Genomic DNA, 18,891 nt, shown 5'->3' on the forward strand with positions numbered 1-18,891 from the left:
AGAGAGAGAAAGAGAGAGACCGAGTGAGAGAGAGAGAGACCGAGTGAGAGAGAGAGACAGAAAGACAGAGAGAAAGACAGAGAGAGAAACAGCGAGAGAAAGCGAGACAGAGAGACAGAAAGACAGAGAGAGAAAGAGAGAGAGACAGAGAGAAACACACAGAAATAAAAACCCATCAACTGAGATTGGAGTAGGAACTATATCATGAAGTATGAGTGAAATCATTTATAAAAATTGTATAAACGGTCAGGATGTAGGCCACGGTAATCTATGGCCAACATAACTGTCATACTCATACTTGTACCCGTGGGGGTACATAGACATTCCATAGGGGGTACTTAACCTTTCCATAGGGGGTACTTAACCTTTCCATAGGGGGTACTTAGCCTTTCCATCAGGGGTACTTAGCCTTTCCATCAGGGGTACTTAGCCTTTCCATCAGGGGTACTTAGCCTTTCCATAAGGGGAACTTAGCCTTTCCATAGGGGGAACTTAGCCTTTCCATAGGGGGAACTTAGCCTTTCCATAGGGGGAACTTAGCCTTTCCATAGGGGGAACTTAGCCTTTCCATAGGGGGAACTTAGCCTTTCCATAGGGGGAACTTGGCAAAACCCATTAGAACACAGGCCTACTGAGGGGGTATTTCTGGGGTACTCCGAACAGAGCAAAATGGGATTGGGGTACAGTTGAGAATCACTGTTTTAACCTTATCCTTACACTATTGCAACCAATGTCTCCTCCAGTATTACAGGTGCTGTGTGTGGAGGCTGAACACCCTCATATCTCCCAGTCGCTCCCATCCCTCTTCCTCACCTCCCACCTCCTGGTCCCTGCCATACAGGTGGGTGCTGCTTGCGGAGGCTGAACGCCCTCATATCTCCCAGTCGCTCCCATCCCTCTTCCTCACCTCCCACCTCCTGGTCCCTGTCATACAGGTGGGGGCTGCTTGCGGAGGCTGAACACCCTAATTTCTCCCAGTCGCTCCCATCCCTCTTCCTCGCCTCCCACCTCCTGGTCCCTGTCATACAGGTGGGGGCTGCTTGCGGAGGCTGAACGCCCTCTTATCTCCCAGGCTGAAGGAGGCGATTATGGGCTGGGTGACCAACGTGGCCTCGTCGTCACTGTGCCAGACTATGCTGTGCTTGCTGTTCCTGTACAGGTTACCAGTGATGGAAAAAGTACTCAATTGTCCTACTTGAGTAAAAGTAAAGGTACCTTCATAGAAAGCTACTCAAGTAAAAGTGAAAGTCACCCGGTAAAATCCTACTTGAGTAAAAGTCTAAAAGTATTTGGTTTTAAATATACTTAAGTATCAAAAGTAAATGGAATTGCTAAAATGTACTTAAGCATCAAAAAGTAAAAGTATAAATCATTTCAAATTCCTTATATTAAGCACACTTAGTTCTTTTGTTATGTCTTTGTTTTAGTATGGTCAGGGCTTGAGTTGGGTGGGTTGTCTATGTTCGTTTTTCTATGTTGTGTTTTGTGTTTGGCCTGGCATGGTTCTCAATCAGAGGCAGGTGTCGTTAGTTGTCTCTGATTGAGAATCATACTTAGGTAGCCTTTTCCCACCTGTGTTTCGTGGGTGATTGTTTTCTGTTATGTGTATGTCACCGTACAGAACTGTTTCGTTTCGTTCTCCTTTGTTATTTTGTTTAGTGTTCTCTGTTTAATAAATAATATGATAAACACTTACCACGCTGCGCTTTGGTCCGATCCTTGCTACTCCTCCTCAGACGAAGAGGAGGAAAGCCGTTACAGAATCACCCACCAAAAAAGGACCAAGCAGTGTGGTATCGGGCAGCAGCAAAAATCTCTGGACTCCTGGACATAGGAGATTTTAGACGGCAAGGGACCCTGGGCACAGGCTGGGGAATATCGCCGCCCCAGGGAAGAGCTGGAGGCAGCCAAAGCAGAGCGGCAGCATTTTGAGGAGTTGGCACGGCAGCGCAACAGAGACGAGAGGCAGCCACAAAAATGTATTGGGGGGCACACGGGGAGTGTGGCTAAGTCAGGAAGGAGACCTGAGCCAACTCCCCGTGCTTACCGTGGAGAGAGGTGGACCGGGCAGGCACTGTGTTATGCTGTGAGGCGCACGGTGTCCCCTGTGCGCAGGCATAGCCCTGTGCGTTACATCGCAGTGCCTCGCATCGGCCGGGCTAGAGTGGGCATAGAGCCAGGTGCCATGAAGCCGGCTCAGCGCATCTGGTCTCCAGTGCATCTCCTCGGGCCGGGGTACATGGCACCAGCCCTACGCACGGTGTCCCCGGTTCGCCAGCACAGCCCAGTGCGGTCTGTTCCACCTCGCCGCACTGGACTGGCTACGGGGAGTATCCAGCCAGGTAGGGTTGTGCAGGCTCGGTGCTCGAGACCTCCAGTGTGCCTCCACGATCCGGTCTATCCGGTGCCTCCTCCATGCACCAGACCTCCGGTGGCAGCCCCACACACCAGGCTGTCTCTCCGTCTCCTCCCTCCTCCCTGTCCTGAGCTGCCAGAGTCGCCCGTCTGTCCTGAGCTGCCAGAGTCACCCGTCTGTCCTGAGCTGCCAGAGTCGCCCGTCTGTCCTGAGCTGCCAGAGTCGCCCGTCTGTCCTGAGCTGCCAGAGTCGCCCGTCTGTCCTGAGCTGCCAGAGTCGCCCGTCTGTCCTGAGCTGCCAGAGTCGCCCGTCTGTCCTGAGCTGCCAGAGCCGCCCATCAGTCAGGAGCTGCCAGAGCCGCCCGCCAGTCAGGTGCTGCCAGAGCCGCCCGTCAGTCAGGAGCTGCCAGAGCCGCCCGTCAGTCAGGAGCTGCCAGAGCCGCCCGCCAGTCAGGAGCTGCCAGAGCCGCCCGTCAGTCAGGAGCTGCCAGAGCCATCTGTCAGCCAGGAGCTGCCAGAATCGCCCGTCACTCCGGCGCTGTCGGAGTCGCCCTTCACTCCGGTGCTGCCGGAATCTCCCGTCCATTCGGGACCCGTTGCTAGGGTCCCAAGTCCGAGGTTGGCGGCGAGGGTCGCCGCTCGAAAGGCGCCACGGAGGCGGGTTAAGAAGCGGGTAAAGACTGTGATGGAGTGGGGTCCACGTCCCGCGCCAGAGCCGCCACCGCGGACAGACACCCACCCAGACCCTCCACTATAGGTTTAGGTTTTGCAGCCGGAGTCCGCACCTTTGGGGGGGAGGTACTGTCACGTTCTGACCTTAGTTTTTTTGTTATGTCTTTGTTTTAGGTTGGTCAGGGCGTGAGTTGGGGTGGGTTGTCTATGTTCGTTTTTCTATGTTGTGTTTTGTGTTTGGCCTGGTATGGTTCTCAATCAGAGGCAGGTGTCGTTAGTTGTCTCTGATTGAGAATCATACTTAGGCAGCCTTTTCCCACCTGTGTTTGGTGGGTGATTATTTCCTGTTTTGTTGTTTGTGTCACCATTCAGGACTGTTTGGGTTTTCGTTTTCATTCACTTTATTATTTTTCTATTTTGTCGTGTTCAGTGATTATTAAAGTATCATGGACACTTACCACGCTGCGTATTGGTCCGATCCTTGCTACTCCTCCTCAGACGAAGAGGAGGAAATCCGTTACACAATTAAAAAAATTGACACGCTCCAACACTCATAATTTAAAAACAAAGCATTTGTGTTTAGTGAGTCCTCCAGATCAGAGGCAGTAGGGATGACCAGGGATGTCCTCTGTTTAGTGAGTCCTCCAGATCAGAGGCAGTAGGGATGACCAGGGATGTTCTCTTGATAAGTGTTTGAATTGGACCATTTTCCTGTCAAAATGTAACGAGTACTTTTGGGTGTCAAAGAAAATGTATGGAGTAAAAAGCATATTATTTTCTTTAGGAATGTAGTGAAGTAAAAGTACAGATACCCCCAAAAACGACTTAAGTAAAAAATACTTTAAAGTACTTTAGACCACTGTAGGTTACACAGCAGAGAATTGAAGCGGTGGTCGCTCGCCTTCTCTACGGCGGAGTGCAGGGTGACCAGCAACAGGTGCCACTGATGGAGGGAAGGATGGAGGTAGAGACAGAAGACAGGTGAATAGAGGGAGGTTATGTACTGTGGATAGATGGTTTTGAACTCATGTTAGATGTTTATATGTTTATATGCATTCAACACCATAGTACCATCCAAGCTCGTCATCAAGCTCGAGACCCTGGGTCTCGACCCCGCCCTGTGCAACTGGGTACTGGACTTCCTGATGGGCCGCCCCCAGGTGGTGAGGGTAGGCAACAACATCTCCACCCCGCTGATCCTCAACACTGGGGCCCCACAAGGGTGCGTTCTGAGCCCTCTCCTGTACTCCCTGTTCACCCACGACTGCGTGGCCACGCACGCCTCCAACTCAATCATCAAGTTTGCGGACGACACAACAGTGGTAGGCTTGATTACCAACAACGACAAGACGGCCTACAGGGAGGAGGTGAGGGCCCTCGGAGTGTGGTGTCAGGAAAATAACCTCACACTCAACGTCAACAAAACTAAGGAGATGATTGTGGACTTCAGGAAACAGCAGAGGGAACACCCCCTATCCACATCGATGGAACAGTAGTGGAGAGGGTAGCAAGTTTTAAGTTCCTCGGCATACACATCACAGACAAACTGAATTGGTCCACTCACACAGACAGCATCGTGAAGAAGGCGCAGCAGCGCCTCTTCAACCTCAGGAGGCTGAAGAAATTCGGCTTGTCACCAAAAGCACTCACAAACATCTACAGATGCACAATCGAGAGCATCCTGGCGGGCTGTATCACCGCCTGGTATGGCAACTGCTCCGCCCACAACCGTAAGGCTCTCCAGAGGGTAGTGAGGTCTGCACAACGCATCACCGGGGGCAAACTACCTGCCCTCCAGGACACCTAAACCACCCGATGTTACAGGAAGGCCATAAAGATCATCAAGGACATCAACCACCCGAGCCACTGCCTGTTCACCCCGCTATCATCCAGAAGGCGAGGTCAGTACAGGTGCATCAAAGCTGGGACCGAGAGACTGAAAAACAGCTTCTATCTCAAGGCCATCAGACTGTTAAACAGCCACCACTAACATTGAGTGGCTGCTGCCACACTGACACTGACACTGACTCAACTCCAGCCACTTTAATAATGGGAATTGATGCGAAATGATGTAAATATATCACTAGCCACTTTAAACAATGCTACCTTATATAATGTTACTTACCCTACATTATTCATCTCATATGCATACGTATATTCTGTACTCTATATCATCGACTGCATCCTTATGTAATACATGTATCACTAGCCACTTTAACTATGCCACTTTGTTTACATACTCATCTCATATGTATATACTGTACTCGATACCATCTACTGTATCTTGCCTATGCTGCTCTGTACCATCACTCATTCATATATCCTTATGTACATATTCTTTATCCCCTTACACTGTGTATAAGACAGTAGTTTTGGAATTGTTAGTTAGATTACTTGTTGGTTATTACTGCATTGTCGAACTAGAAGCACAAGCATTTCGCTACACTCGCATTAACATCTGCTAACCATGTGTATGTGACAAATAAAATTTGATTTGATTGTACTTTTTACCCCCCACTATGTTTACAGTATTATTGATAACTTAGCATTTGTCAGGGAGGTCGTAGGGTCAGGGTCAGTCTGTAGATCAGCTGTTGTGTTAGCAGTACTGGTGTACACATTGGCAGAGAAAAGGAGGAAAATATGGGAACAAGAAATGGGTAGAATGAGGGAGAGCGGAAGAAAGAGAATCTGGGAGAAGGGTGAGAGACAGATAAAGTGCTTTGTGGTTGAGACGCAGTGCTCATTCAATTCAGTTCAATTCAATTCAACTTTCCCCTCATGAGTCAGAGGTTCGTATATCAGACCTGTGCGTTGGTGTCCATAGTAGAGCGGGCGTACGTGTAAGGCACTTCTCCATACCAGCAGGGTAACCACCTTTAACACTTCTCTATACCAGCAGGGTAACCACCTTTAACACTTCTCTATACCAGCAGGGTAACCACCTTTAACACTTCTCTATACCAGCAGGGTAACCACCTTTAACACTTCTCTATACCAGCAGGGTAACCACCTTTAACACTTCTCTATACCAGCAGGTTAACCTGGGCTCCTCATAAGCCTCACCTGTAACACAGAAACAGTGCAGTCCCACTACAATAACCTGTTCTTGGATAGCCTAGTGATATAAGCACATCTTCTGAAGATACACAGGTGCACACATACCCACAACCACTTACGGTAGTACACAGTCACACACACACACACACATTGCACACGCACAGACACACACACAGCTGCTTCAATAGAGCTAGGCAGCCAGGGACAAGTACACAGTATTTATATTGCTACTGTACTGTATTTGGGTCAGGGGTATTTGACAAAGACGAGAGATTACGACAAGTTGGAGCTCTGGCAAGAATCAGAATAATATAGTCTAGTTATATAAAACCACCAACGTGTTTATTTTCAGGTCCCGATGACTTAACTGTAATGGTGATGTGTACTTGTAATATATTTAGTATTTATAGCTATATTTTGTTTTGCTTTTACTGTTGAAAAGCGATATCCCAAGTATAAATACAGCAAAGTACACACACTAACGTGAATTTTTTTTATAAATTGGGAGCAAAATATATATAGAGATTTTTTTACACAACTGCAAACTTCAAGGAGTTGGTCTGACAGGAATCCCTGATGGCATCGCCCCCCCCCCCACACACACACACAATAGAGAACAAAAAGTACAAAAATCATCATTATTGTCATCATCGTTATTAACATCCATATTTGGTAGTGTGTGGGCTGGGTAATGTGGTCAGTATGTGTGTGGGCTTTGTTTCACTCCAAGGGCGACACTTTCACGGTGCCATCAAAATGTTTCTACCAAATGTGGGAAACCTGCAACTCCAAGGTAATCTTTATAAAAAACCCTGCAACTCCAAGGTAATCTTTATAAAAAACCCTGCAACTCCAAGGTAATCTTTATAAAAAACCCTGCAACTCCAAGGTAATCTTTATAAAAAACCCTGCAACTCCAAGGTAATCTTTATAAAAAACCCTGCAACTCCAAGGTAATCTTTATAAAAAACCCTGCTTCATTTCTCCTTTCTATAGATGCAGGGCACTAATTAGATTTCTCAAAGAGCTCCATTTGGGCATTTTATTAAAGAAAACAATCCCTGAAGCCAAAATGTCATTCCACTGACCCCTGAGTTTAGACTTCACAGTACACACATCAGACCCAAAGCAAATATTTACACACAATTTCATTTATTACAGCTCAAAACAAAACCTTCAACTGTACCCATAAAAAGATGATATCGGGACAAAGTGTCAACAGAACTCTACTTAGTCATAGGCTCTCGTCCATATAGCACCCTATTCCCTTTACAATGAGCGCACTACTTTGGACCAGGACCAATGAGCTCTGGTCAAAAGTAGTGTACTTAATAGGGTGCAATTTGGAACACTATTTATAGTCTCGCTTGAGTAGGAAAAATTGAGTCAACACACAGCAAGGCTATATAGGTGTGTGTGTGTGCACATAGTGTGTGTGTGTGTGTGTGTGTGTGCACATAGTGTGTGTGTGCGTGTGAGTGTGCACATAGTGTATGCGTGTGTGTGCATGAACATGTGTGTGTGAGTGTGTGTGTGTGAGTGTGTGAACATAGTGTGTGTGTGTGTGAGCACAGTGTGTGTGTGTGTGTGTGTGTGTGCGTGTGAGAGTGTGCACATTGTGTATGTGTGTGCATACACATAGTGTGAGTGTGTGTGTGCACATAGTGTGTGTGTGTGTGTGTGCGTGCACATGTGTGTGTGTGTGTGTGTGCACATAGTGTGTGTGTGTGTGTGTGTGCACATGTGTGTGTGTGTGCACATAGTGTGTGTGTGTGTGTGTGTGTGTGTGCACATAGTGTGTGTGTGTGTGTGTGCACATAGTGTGTGTGTGTGTGTGCACATAGTGTGTGTGTGTGTGCACATAGTGTGTGTGTGTGTGTGTGTGTAGTGTGTGTGTGTGTGTGTGTGTGTGTGTGTGCACATAGTGTGTGTGAGTGTGTGTGTGTGTGTGCGTGCACATAGCGTGTGTGTGTGTGTGTGTGTGTGTGCGTGCACATAGCGTGTGTGTGTGTGTGTGTGTGTGCACTAGTTGTGCCCCTCCCCCATTGCCTCTAGATGTCTCATTTGACTCCATGTGAGGGGATGTGGCCTGGCGGCCATGTTTTTCCTGCAAATGTTTGTTTGGCCTTAATGCTTTTTAGTCATGAGCTCCTTCCTGTTGTTGTCCTCGCCCGTTCTCAGGTCTGTTTAATGCTGGTCCGACCAATCTGATTCCACCCTTCAAGATTGAATCAATCACGTGGACTGGGATATGTTCAGGATAGCCTCAGACAACAACATTGATGTATACGTTGAATCGGTGAGCGAGTTTATTAGCAAGTGCATCGGTAAGGTTGTACCCATGATGACTATTAAAACCTTCCCCAACCAGAAACCATGGATTGATGGCAGCATTCGCACAAAACTGGAAGCGCGAACCACTGCTTTTAATCATGGCAATGCGACCGGAAACATGACCGAATACAAACAGTGTAGCTATTCCCTCCGCAAAGCAATCAAACAAGCTAAGCGTCAGTATAGAGACAAAGTAGAGTCGCAATTCAACAGCGCAGACACGAGAAGGATGTGGCAGGGTCTACAGTCAATCACGAATTACAAAAATAGAAAACCAGCCCCGTCGCGGACACTGACGTCTTGCAAACTAAACACCTTCTTTGCTCGCTTTGAGGACAATACAGTGCCACTGACACGGCCCGCTACCAAAACCTGCGGGCTCTCCTTCACCGCAGCCAACATGAGTAAAACATTTAAACGTGTTAACCCTCGGAAGGCTGCAGGCCCAGAAGGCATCCCCAGCTGCGTCTTCAGAGCATGCGCAGACCAGCTGACTGCTGTGTTTACAGACATTTTCAATCAATCCTTATCCCAGTCTGTTGTTCCCACATGTTTCAAGAGGGCCGCCATTGTTCCTGTTCCCAAGAAAGATAAGGTAACTGAGCTAAACGACTATCGCCCCGTAGCACTCAATTCCGCCATGAAGTGCTTTGAGAGACTAGTCAAGGATCATATCTCCTTCACCCTACCTGTCACCCTAGACCCACTCCAATTTGCTTACCGCCCCAATAGGTCCACAGATTACGCAATCGCAATCACACTGCACACTGTCCTAACCCGTCTGGACAAGAGGAATACCTACGTAAGAATGCTGTTCATCGATTACAGCTCAGCATTTAACACCATAGTACCCTCCAAACTCGTCATTAAGCTCGTCATTAAACCCTGGGTCTCGACCCCGCCCTGTGCAACTGAATCCTGCACTTTCTGACAGGCCACCCCCAGGTGGTGAGGGTAGGAAACAACATCTCCACCCCGCCAATCCACAACACTGGGGCCCCACAAGGGTGCGTTCTCGGCCCTCTCCTGTGCTCCCTGTTCACCCATGACTGCGTGGCCATGCACGCCTCCAACTCAATCATCAAGTTTGCAGACGACACTACAGTGGTAGGCTTGATTACCAACAATGACGAGACGGCCTACAGGGAGGAGGTAAGGGCCCTCGGAGTGTGGTGTCAGGAAAATAACCTCAAACTCAATGTCAACAAAACAAAGGAGATGATAGTGGACTACAGAAAACAGCAAAAGGAGCACCCCCTGTCCACATCGACGGGACAGCAGTGGAGAAGGTGAAAAGTGTTAAGTTCCTCGGCGTACACATCACGGACAACATGAAATGGTCCACCCACACAGACAGTGGTGAAGAAGGCGCAACAGCGCCTCTTCAACCTCAGGAGGCTGAAGAAATGTGGCTTGTCACCGAAAACACTCACAAACTTTTACAGATGCACAATCAAGAGCATCCTGTTGGGCTGCATCACTGCCTGGTATGGCAACTGTTCCACCCACAACCGTAAGGCTCTCCAGAGGGTAGTAAAGGTCTGCACAACGCATCACCGGGGGCAAACTACCTGCCCTCCAGGACACCTACACCACCTGATGTCACAGGAAGACCAAAAAGATCATCAAGGACAACAACCACCCGAGCCACTGCCTGTTCACCACGCTATCATCCAGAAGGCGAGGTCAGTAAAGGTGCATCAATGCTGGGACCCGGAGACTGAAAAACTTATATCTCAAGGCCATCATAACATTGAGTGGCTGCTGCCAACATACTGACTCAAATCTCTGGCCACTTTAATAATAACAAATTGGGTGTAATAAATGTATCACCAGCCACTTTAAACAATGCCACTTTATATAATGTTTACATACCCTACATTACTCATCTCAGATGTACATACTGTACCCTATACCATCTACTGCAACTTGTCTATGCCGCGCGGCCATCGCTCATCCATCTATTTATATGTACATAATTCTTATTCATTCCTTTACACGTGTGTGTATAAGGTAGTTGTGAAATTGTTAGATTACTTGTCAGATATTACTGCACGGTCGGAACAAGAAGCATAAGCATTTCGCTACACTCACATTAACATCCGCTAACCAAGTGTATGTGACCAATAACATTTGATTTGATACGGTGTCTCTCTGAATGATGAAACGTGGATTGATCCAGATCCACTGAGAGAGACAGATGGGGAAATCTGATGCAACGTCATTTATGGCTGGGTTCCAATTAGACTTAAATGGTCTTTCCTTGTCTCTTTTCCTTCCGTGACCACTCGTTTGAGAACACCCGTCCAGATCGATAAAGGCTATCTATCTAGGTACAATGGCGGAAGTGGAACCCTATCTAGTCCTACCGTTTTGTGCTCACAAAGGGAAGGAAACAAATAAAGGTGGCTAGCTTCGGGAATAGGAAGGGTTATTCGAGATCGAATCCTGGGTCAGCCGTACAGGTATGGTCTCCATGACAATAACATTCCAATGCCAACATAGGAAGGGTTATTCGAGATCGAATCCTGGGTCAGCCGTACAGGTATGGTCTCCATGACAATAACAGTCCAATGCCAACATGGCACCCATTCCATAAACAGTTTGCTCACCTCTGTAGGCTATATGAATGGCTGCATGTTGTAACACTTAGAGGCATGACTATCATGACTGTTGATATACCCTGTCTGTAAGTTGGTCTTCTGAGACCAGGGCAGCTCTGCTAGCAGTTTACTGAAGGTCCAGTCAGCCTCCTCTGATGGTAGCAACCCAGGGATCAGCCTCAGTCTGGGGGGAGTGATCAGCCTCAGTCTGGGGGGAGTAGAGGATTGCAGTTTAAACGGGTAGAAGGCAGATCGTTGAAGGGGCAAGCAGTTTAAACGGGTAGAAGGCAGATCGTTGAAGGGGCAAGCAGTTTAAACGGGTAGAAGGCAGATCGTTGAAGGGGCAAGCAGTTTAAACGGGTAGAAGGCAGATCGTTGAAGGGGCAAGCAGTTTAAACAGGTAGAAGGCAGATCGTTGAAGGGGTAGAAGGCAGATCGTTGAAGGGGGTAGAAGGCAGATCGTTGAAGGGGAAAGCAGTTTAAATGGGTAGAAGGCAGATCGTTGAAGGGGAAAGCAGTTTAAACGGGTAGAAGGCAGATCGTTGAAGGGGAAAGCAGTTTAAACAGGTAGAAGGCAGATCGTTGAAGGGGTAGAAGGCAGATCGTTGAAGGGGGAATCAGTTTAAACGGGTAGAAGGCAGATCGTTGAAGGGTAAAGCAGTTTAAACAGGTAGAAGGCAGATCGTTGAAGGGTAAAGCAGTTTAAACAGGTAGAAGGCAGATCGTTGAAGGGTAAAGCAGTTTAAACAGGTAGAAGGCAGATCGTTGAAGGGTAAAGCAGTTTAAACAGGTAGAAGGCAGATCGTTGAAGGGGAAAGCAGTTTAAACGGGTAGAAGGCAGATCGTTGAAGGGGAAAGCAGTTTAAACGGGTAGAAGGCAGATCGTTGAAAGGGGGCAGAAGGCAGATCGTTGAAGGGGTAGAAGGCAGATCGTTGAAGGGGCAAGCAGTTTAAACGGGTAGAAGGCAGATCGTTGAAGGGGAAAGCAGTTTAAACGGGTAGAAGGCAGATCGTTGAAGGGGAAAGCAGTTTAAACGGGTAGAAGGCAGATCGTTGAAGGGGTAGAAGGCAGATCGTTGAAGGGGCAAGCAGTTTAAACGGGTAGAAGGCAGATCGTTGAAGGGGTAGAAGGCAGATCGTTGAAGGGTAAAGCAGTTTAAACAGGTAGAAGGCAGATCGTTGAAGGGGAAAGCAGTTTAAACGGGTAGAAGGCAGATCGTTGAAGGGGAAAGCAGTTTAAACAGGTAGAAGGCAGATCGTTGAAGGGTAAAGCAGTTTAAACGGGTAGAATGCAGATCGTTGAAGGGGGTAGAAGGCAGATCGTTGAAGGGGGTAGAAGGCAGATCGTTGAAGGGTAAAGCAGTTTAAACAGGTAGAAGGCAGATCGTTGAAGGGGAAAGCAGTTTAAACGGGTAGAATGCAGATCGTTGAAGGGTAAAGCAGTTTAAACAGGTAGAAGGCAGATCGTTGAAGGGTAAAGCAGTTTAAACGGGTAGAAGGCAGATCGTTGAAGGGGAAAGCAGTTTAAACGGGTAGAAGGCAGTGCGATCGTTGAAGGGGGTAGAAGGCAGATCGTTGAAGGGGGTAGAAGGCAGATCGTTGAAGGGGCAAGCAGTTTAAACGGGTAGAAGGCAGATCGTTGAAGGGGAAAGCAGTTTAAACGGGTAGAAGGCAGATCGTTGAAGGGGAAAGCAGTTTAAACGGGTAGAAGGCAGATCGTTGAAGGGGGTAGAAGGCAGATCGTTGAAGGGGCAAGCAGTTTAAACGGGTAGAAGGCAGATCGTTGAAGGGGGTAGAAGGCAGATCGTTGAAGGGTAAAGCAGTTTAAACAGGTAGAAGGCAGATCGTTGAAGGGGAAAGCAGTTTAAACGGGTAGAAGGCAGATCGTTGAAGGGTAAAGCAGTTTAAACAGGTAGAAGGCAGATCGTTGAAGGGTAAAGCAGTTTAAACGGGTAGAAGGCAGATCGTTGAAGGGTAAAGCAGTTTAAACAGGTAGAAGGCAGATCGTTGAAGGGGGTAGAAGGCAGATCGTTGAAGGGGGTAGAAGGCAGATTTGGATGTCATTTCTATTGGACCTCCTTATGCATTAGATTAGATTTTTCTTTTCAATTCCATTTAACAGATGCTTATCTCCAAAGCAAGGGCACGCATTTTGGTATTGTGATCAGATTTGGGCTCAATTTGGAATTTCTGAATCTAATTCAATTCAAACAATGAATTTGAATTAGCCACACCTCACAGGAAGCATAATTTGAATTGAAGGAAGTAGAATTTAATTTGAAGCAATTCAACTGAGTGGTGAAAAATGAAAGCCTCATTCATTTGACAAATCTTTTGTTAAAATGATATGCTACTTATTCATACAAAGAATACACATACAATTTCAAATATTAATTTGATAATAACTCAAAGATGTCACACAGTATTTTTCTTTGTCATGAGATGGGCCATTATTTGTCATGAAATAGCCATTACTAGCCAGGTACCACCCAGTTACTCAACCCTGCACCTTAGAGGCTGCAGCCCTATGTACATAGACATGGAATCACTGGTCACTTTAATAATGGAACACTAGACACTTTAATAATGTTTACATACTGCTTTACTCATTTCATATGTACAGTTGAAGTCGGAAGTTTACATACACTTAGGTTGCAGTCATTAAAACTTGTTTTTCAACCACTCCACAAATTTCCTGTTAACAAACTATAGTTTGGGCAAGTAGGTTAGGACATCTACTTCGTGCATGACAAAAGTCATTTTTCCAACAATTGTTTACAGGCAGATTATTTCACTTATAATTCACTGTATCACAATTCCAGTGTGTCAGAAGTTTACATACACTAAGTTGACTGTGCCTTTAAACAGCTTGGAAAATTCCAGAAAATTATGTCATGGCTTTAGAAGCTTCTGATAGGCTAATTGACATCATTTGAGTCAACTGGAGGTGTACCTGTGGATGTATTTCAAGGCCTTCAAACTCAGTGCCTCTTTCCTTGACATCATGGGAAAATGAAAAAAAATCAGCCAAGACCTCAGAAAATAGAATTGTAGACATCCACAAGTCTGGTTCATCCTTGGGAGCAATTTCCAAATGCCTGAAGGTACCAAGTTCACCTGTACAAACAATAGTACGCAAGTATAAACCCCATGGGACCACGCAGCTGTCATACCTCTCAGGAAGGAGACGCGTTCTGTCTCCTAGAGATGAACGTACTTTGGTGCGAAAAGTGCAAATCAATCCCAGAACAACAGCTAAGGACCTTGTGAAGATGCTGGAAGAAACAGTTAAAAAAATATCTATATCCACAATAAAACGAGTACTATCTTGACATAACCTGAAAGGCCGCTCAGCAAGGAAGAAGCCACTGCTCCAAAACCGCCATGAAAAAGCCTGACTACGGTTTGCAACTGCACATGGGGACAAAGATCGTACTTTTTGGAGAAATGTCCTCTGGTCTGATGAAACAAAAATAGAACTGTTTGGCCATTATGACCATCGTTATGTTTGGAGGAAAAAAGGGGAGGCTTGCAAGCCGAAGAACACCATCCCAACCATGAAGCACGGGGGTGGCAGCATCATGTTGTGGGGGTGATTTGCTGCAGGAGGGACTGGTGCACTTCACAAAATAGATGGAATCATGAGGCATGGAAATTATGTGTATGTATTGAGCAACATCTCAAGACATCAGTCAGGAAGTTAAAGCTTGGTCACAAATGGGTCTTCCAAATGGACAATGACCCCAAACATACTTCCAAAGTTGTGGCAAAATGGCTTAAGGACAATAGTCAAGGTATTGGAGTGGTAATCACAAAGCCCTGACCTCAATCCTACAGAAAATTTGTGGGCATCACTGAAAAAGCATGTGCGAGCAAGGAGGCCTACAAACCTGACTCAGTTACACCAGCTATGTCAGGAGGAATGGGCCAAAATTCACCCAACTCATTCTGGAAAGCTTGTGGAAGGCTACCTGAAACGTTTGACCCAAGTCAAACAATTTAAAGGCAATGCTACCAAATACAAATTGAATGTATATAAACTTCTGACCCCCTGGGAATGTGAATAAATAAATAAAAGCTTAACTAAATCATTCTCTATACTATTATTCTGATATTTCACATTATTAAAATGAAGTGGTGATCCTAACTGACCTAAGACAGGGAATTTTTACTAGGATTAAATGTCAGGAATTGTGAAATACTGAGTTAAATGTATTTGGCTAAGGTGTATGTAAACTTCCGACTTCACCTGTATATACTATCTATATTTTAGTTAATGCCACTCCGACGTTGCTCATCCTAATATTTATATAATTTTTTAAATTCCATTATTTTACTTTTAGATGTGTGTATTGTTAGATACTACTGCACTGTTGGAGCTAGAAACACAAGCATTTCGCTACACCGGGAATAACATCTGATAAATATGTGTAAGTGACCAATACAATTTGATTTGTATGTTAGATTCACTTCCATACTGCAGTGTTTGATCTAATGCATTCTGGGAAATGTACTTTTTCTGATATTTAAAAACATTAAGAGAATTATGAATTATTACAGACAACCCACAACATGATCTTAAAGTATTTCCAGACCACTATAATTATTTAAAATGTAGTTTTTTTTATTTGAGTTGTACACATAAAAATGTTTCAGCCTTATGCTACATATGATTGGTAACCATATGATGTCAAAATAAACATTACTATGGGGATGTGTAGAATAAATAATCCATTATAATTGTATTGAATTTCATTAAATTAAAATTCTACTTCCTTTATTTGAAGTTAAATTCAACTGGGGTGAGGCCAATTGAAACCCGAACGAACCCTGATTGTGACCCTTGTAGGAATTAAACCCAGGGCTCATTTCCACAAAGCATCTCTGAGTAGGAGTGCTGATCTAGCATCTGTCCTTATAATATTTTTCGTTATGATTTAAAAAGACAAACTGATTCTAGATCAGCATTCATCTGAGATGCTTTGTGGATATGGGCTCTGCAACACAGGACCACTCAGTTTACAACTCACCTGGACACTCCTGATGGGCCATGGCTGATCTTCTTGTGTAAAGAGTAGTTTTTTTAAACTTCCATTTGACATAGTAGTCAAACGATCAGTTAGTGATTTTTCATTTTGGATTGTTTTAATGATATGGGTGAGAAGAGAGTTGTTCGATCCCAGTAACTCACTCTATCACCTTCTCTGTAGGGATATCTCTAAATGGCTGAGCACTGGCGAGAGAAATAGAAGATCGGAGAGGAGAGAGAGAAAGACACCTTATACTCAAGAACTTCCTTCTTTTGGAAAACATCTATTACTAATAGGATTAAGTCAAATACTTCTTTATTTTTACCTTAGAAGGCTGTTGATTTTTATTTTATTTAATCTCACCTTTATTTAACCAGGTAGGCCAGTTGAGAACAAGTTCTCATTTACAACTGCGACCTGGCCAAGATAAAGCAAAGCAGTGCGACAAAAACAACAACACAGAGTTACACATGGGATAAACAAAAGAACAAATCTGTATACAGTGTGTGCAAATCAAGTAAGGAGGTAAGGCAATAAATACTGGCCAAGTAGTTACAATTTTGCAATTTACACTGGAGTGATACATGTGCAGACGAGGATGTGCAAGTAGAAATACTGGTGTGCAAAAGAACAGAAAAACGAAAACAAATATGGGGATGAGGTGTGTACATACCCCAGCTGCACAGTACTGTCTTTTATCGATGGCGGTTATGATATCGTTTTGGACCTTGAGCGCGGCTGAGGTGCACCCGTGACCAGCTCGGAAACCAGATTGCATAGCGGAGAAGGTACGGTGGGATTCTAAATGGTCAGTAATCTGTTTGTTCACTTGGCTTTCGAAGACTTTAGAAAGGCAAGGCAGGATGGATATAGGTCTGTAACAGTTTGGGTCTAGAGTGTCTCCCCCTTTGAAGAGAGGGATGACCACGGTCGCTTTCCAATCTTTAGGAATCTCAGACGATACGAAAGAGAGGTTGAACAGACTAGTAATAGGAGTTGCAACAATGACGGTGAATCATTTTAGGAAGAGAGGGTCCAGATTGTCTAGCCCAGCTGATTTGTAGGGATCCAGATTTTGCAGCGCTTTCAAAACATCAGCCATCTGGATTTGGGTGAGGGAGAAGTGGTGGGGGGGGGGTCTTGGGCCAGTCGCTGCGGGGGGTGCAGAGCTGTTGGCCGGGGTTGGGGAAGCCAGGTGGAAAGTGTGGCCAGCATAGAGAAATGCTTATTGAAATTCTCGATTATCGTGGATTTATCAGAGGTGACACTGTTTCCTAGTCTCAGTGTAGTAGGCAGCTGGGAGGAGGTACTCTTATTTTCCATGGACTTTACAGTCTCCCAAAAACCTTTTGGGACATTAGTGCTACAGGACGCAAATTTCTGTTTGAAAAATCTAGCCTTCGCTTTCCTAACTGACTGTGTGTATTGTTTCCTGACTTCCCTGAAAAGTTGCATATCGTGGGGACCATTCGATGCTAGTGCAGTACGCCACAGGATGTTTTTGTGCTGGTCAAGGGCAGTCAAGTCTGGAGTGAACCAAGGACTATATCTGTTCTTAGTTCTACATTTTTTGAAAGGAGCATACTTATTTAAGTTAGTGAGGAAAGCACTTTTAAAGAACAACCAGGCATCCTCTACTGACGGGATGAGGTCAATGTCCTTCCAGGATACCCGGGCCAGGTCAATTAGAAAGGCCTACTCGCATAAGTGTTTTAGGGAGCGTTTGACAGTGATGAGGGTGGTTGTTTGATCACGGACCCATAACGGACACAGGTAATGAGGCAGTGATCGCTGAGATCCTGGTTGAAAACAGCAGAGGTGTATTTAGAGGGCAAGTTGGTCACGATGATATCTATGATATCTAGGGTGCCCATGTTTACGGATTTGGGGTTGTACCTGGTAGGTTACTTGATCATTTGTGTGAGATTGTGGGCGTCTAGCTTAGATTGTAGGACGGCCGGGGTGTTAAGCATATCCCAATTTAGGTCACCTAGCAGTACGAACTCTGACGATAGATGGGGGGCAATCAATTCACATATGGTGTCCAGGGCCCAGCTGGGAGCTGAGTGGGGTCTATAGCTAGAGGCAAAAGTGAGAGACTTATTTCTGGAGAGATGGATCACAGACAGCAGAAGCTCTAACTTTTTTGGCATAGACCTGGATAGTATGACAGAACTCTGCCGGCTATCTCTGCAGTAGATTGCAATTCCGCCCCTTTTAGCAGTTCTGTCTTGACGGAAAATTATGTAATTGGGGATGGAAATGTCAGAATTTTTGGTGGCCTTCCTAAGCCAGGATTCAGACACGGCTAGGACATCAGGGTTGGTTAGAGGGTGCTAAAGTAGTGAATAAAGCAAACTTAGGGATGAGGCTTCTGATGTTAACATGCATGAAACCAAGGCTTTTACGGTTGCAGAAGTCAACAAATGAGAGCGCCTGGGGATATGCAGGGCCTGGGTTAATCTCCACATCACCCAAGGAACAGAGGAGTAGGATGAGGGTACGGCTAAAGGCTATAAGAACTGGTCGTCTTGTGCTTTGGGAACAGAGAATAAAAGGAGCAGATTTCTGGGCGTGGTAGGATAGATTCAGGGCATAGTGTAGAGACAAGGGTATGGTAGGGTGTGAGTACAGGGGGGGTAAACCTAGGCATTGAGTGACGATGAGAAAGGTTGATGCTAAAACATCTGCTGTTCCACTCCCCTCGCTGCAGGTGGTGGATTGGCACTTGGTTTCACAACACTGCTGGTGGGAACTGCTCCTACCAAAGAAAATGTATAATTATGCCTCCATATGACTATTTAAAAACAATCATATGACCATGGATAGAACTTCCA

General features: G+C 45.6%; 1 protein-coding gene across 1 annotated transcript; it reads right to left on the minus strand.

Annotated features, from left to right (window-relative positions):
• Window positions 1-1,021: 1,021 nt before the first annotated feature.
• On the minus strand, window positions 1,022-17,928 carry LOC112221459 (alpha-ketoglutarate-dependent dioxygenase alkB homolog 3-like). The gene is made up of 7 exons (XM_042327705.1): window positions 17,899-17,928; window positions 16,055-16,083; window positions 11,111-11,208; window positions 6,060-6,102; window positions 5,835-5,904; window positions 3,888-3,970; window positions 1,022-1,151 (listed from the first exon to the last, which is right to left on the minus strand). The coding sequence occupies exons 1-7, from the start codon at window positions 17,926-17,928 to the stop codon at window positions 1,022-1,024; spliced, it is 483 nt and encodes a 160-aa protein (XP_042183639.1).
• Between the last annotated feature and the right edge of the window lie 963 nt (window positions 17,929-18,891).

Source organism: Oncorhynchus tshawytscha, linkage group LG01 (genome assembly GCF_018296145.1).
Source record: "Oncorhynchus tshawytscha isolate Ot180627B linkage group LG01, Otsh_v2.0, whole genome shotgun sequence".
Classification (NCBI taxonomy): Eukaryota; Metazoa; Chordata; class Actinopteri; order Salmoniformes; family Salmonidae; genus Oncorhynchus; species Oncorhynchus tshawytscha.

Coding starts and splice junctions, on each gene's coding strand:
- LOC112221459 (XM_042327705.1), bottom strand. CDS start 17,928: ATGGGCACCCTAGATATCATAGATATCATC. Junction 6,103..11,110: donor GTCTCAGAAGACCAACTTAC/AGACAGGGTATA, acceptor TGCACTGTTTCT/GTGTTACAGGTGAGGCTTAT. Junction 1,152..3,887: donor TCTCTGCTGTGTAACCTACA/GTGGTCTAAAGT, acceptor TAACCTGTACAG/GAACAGCAAGCACAGCATAG.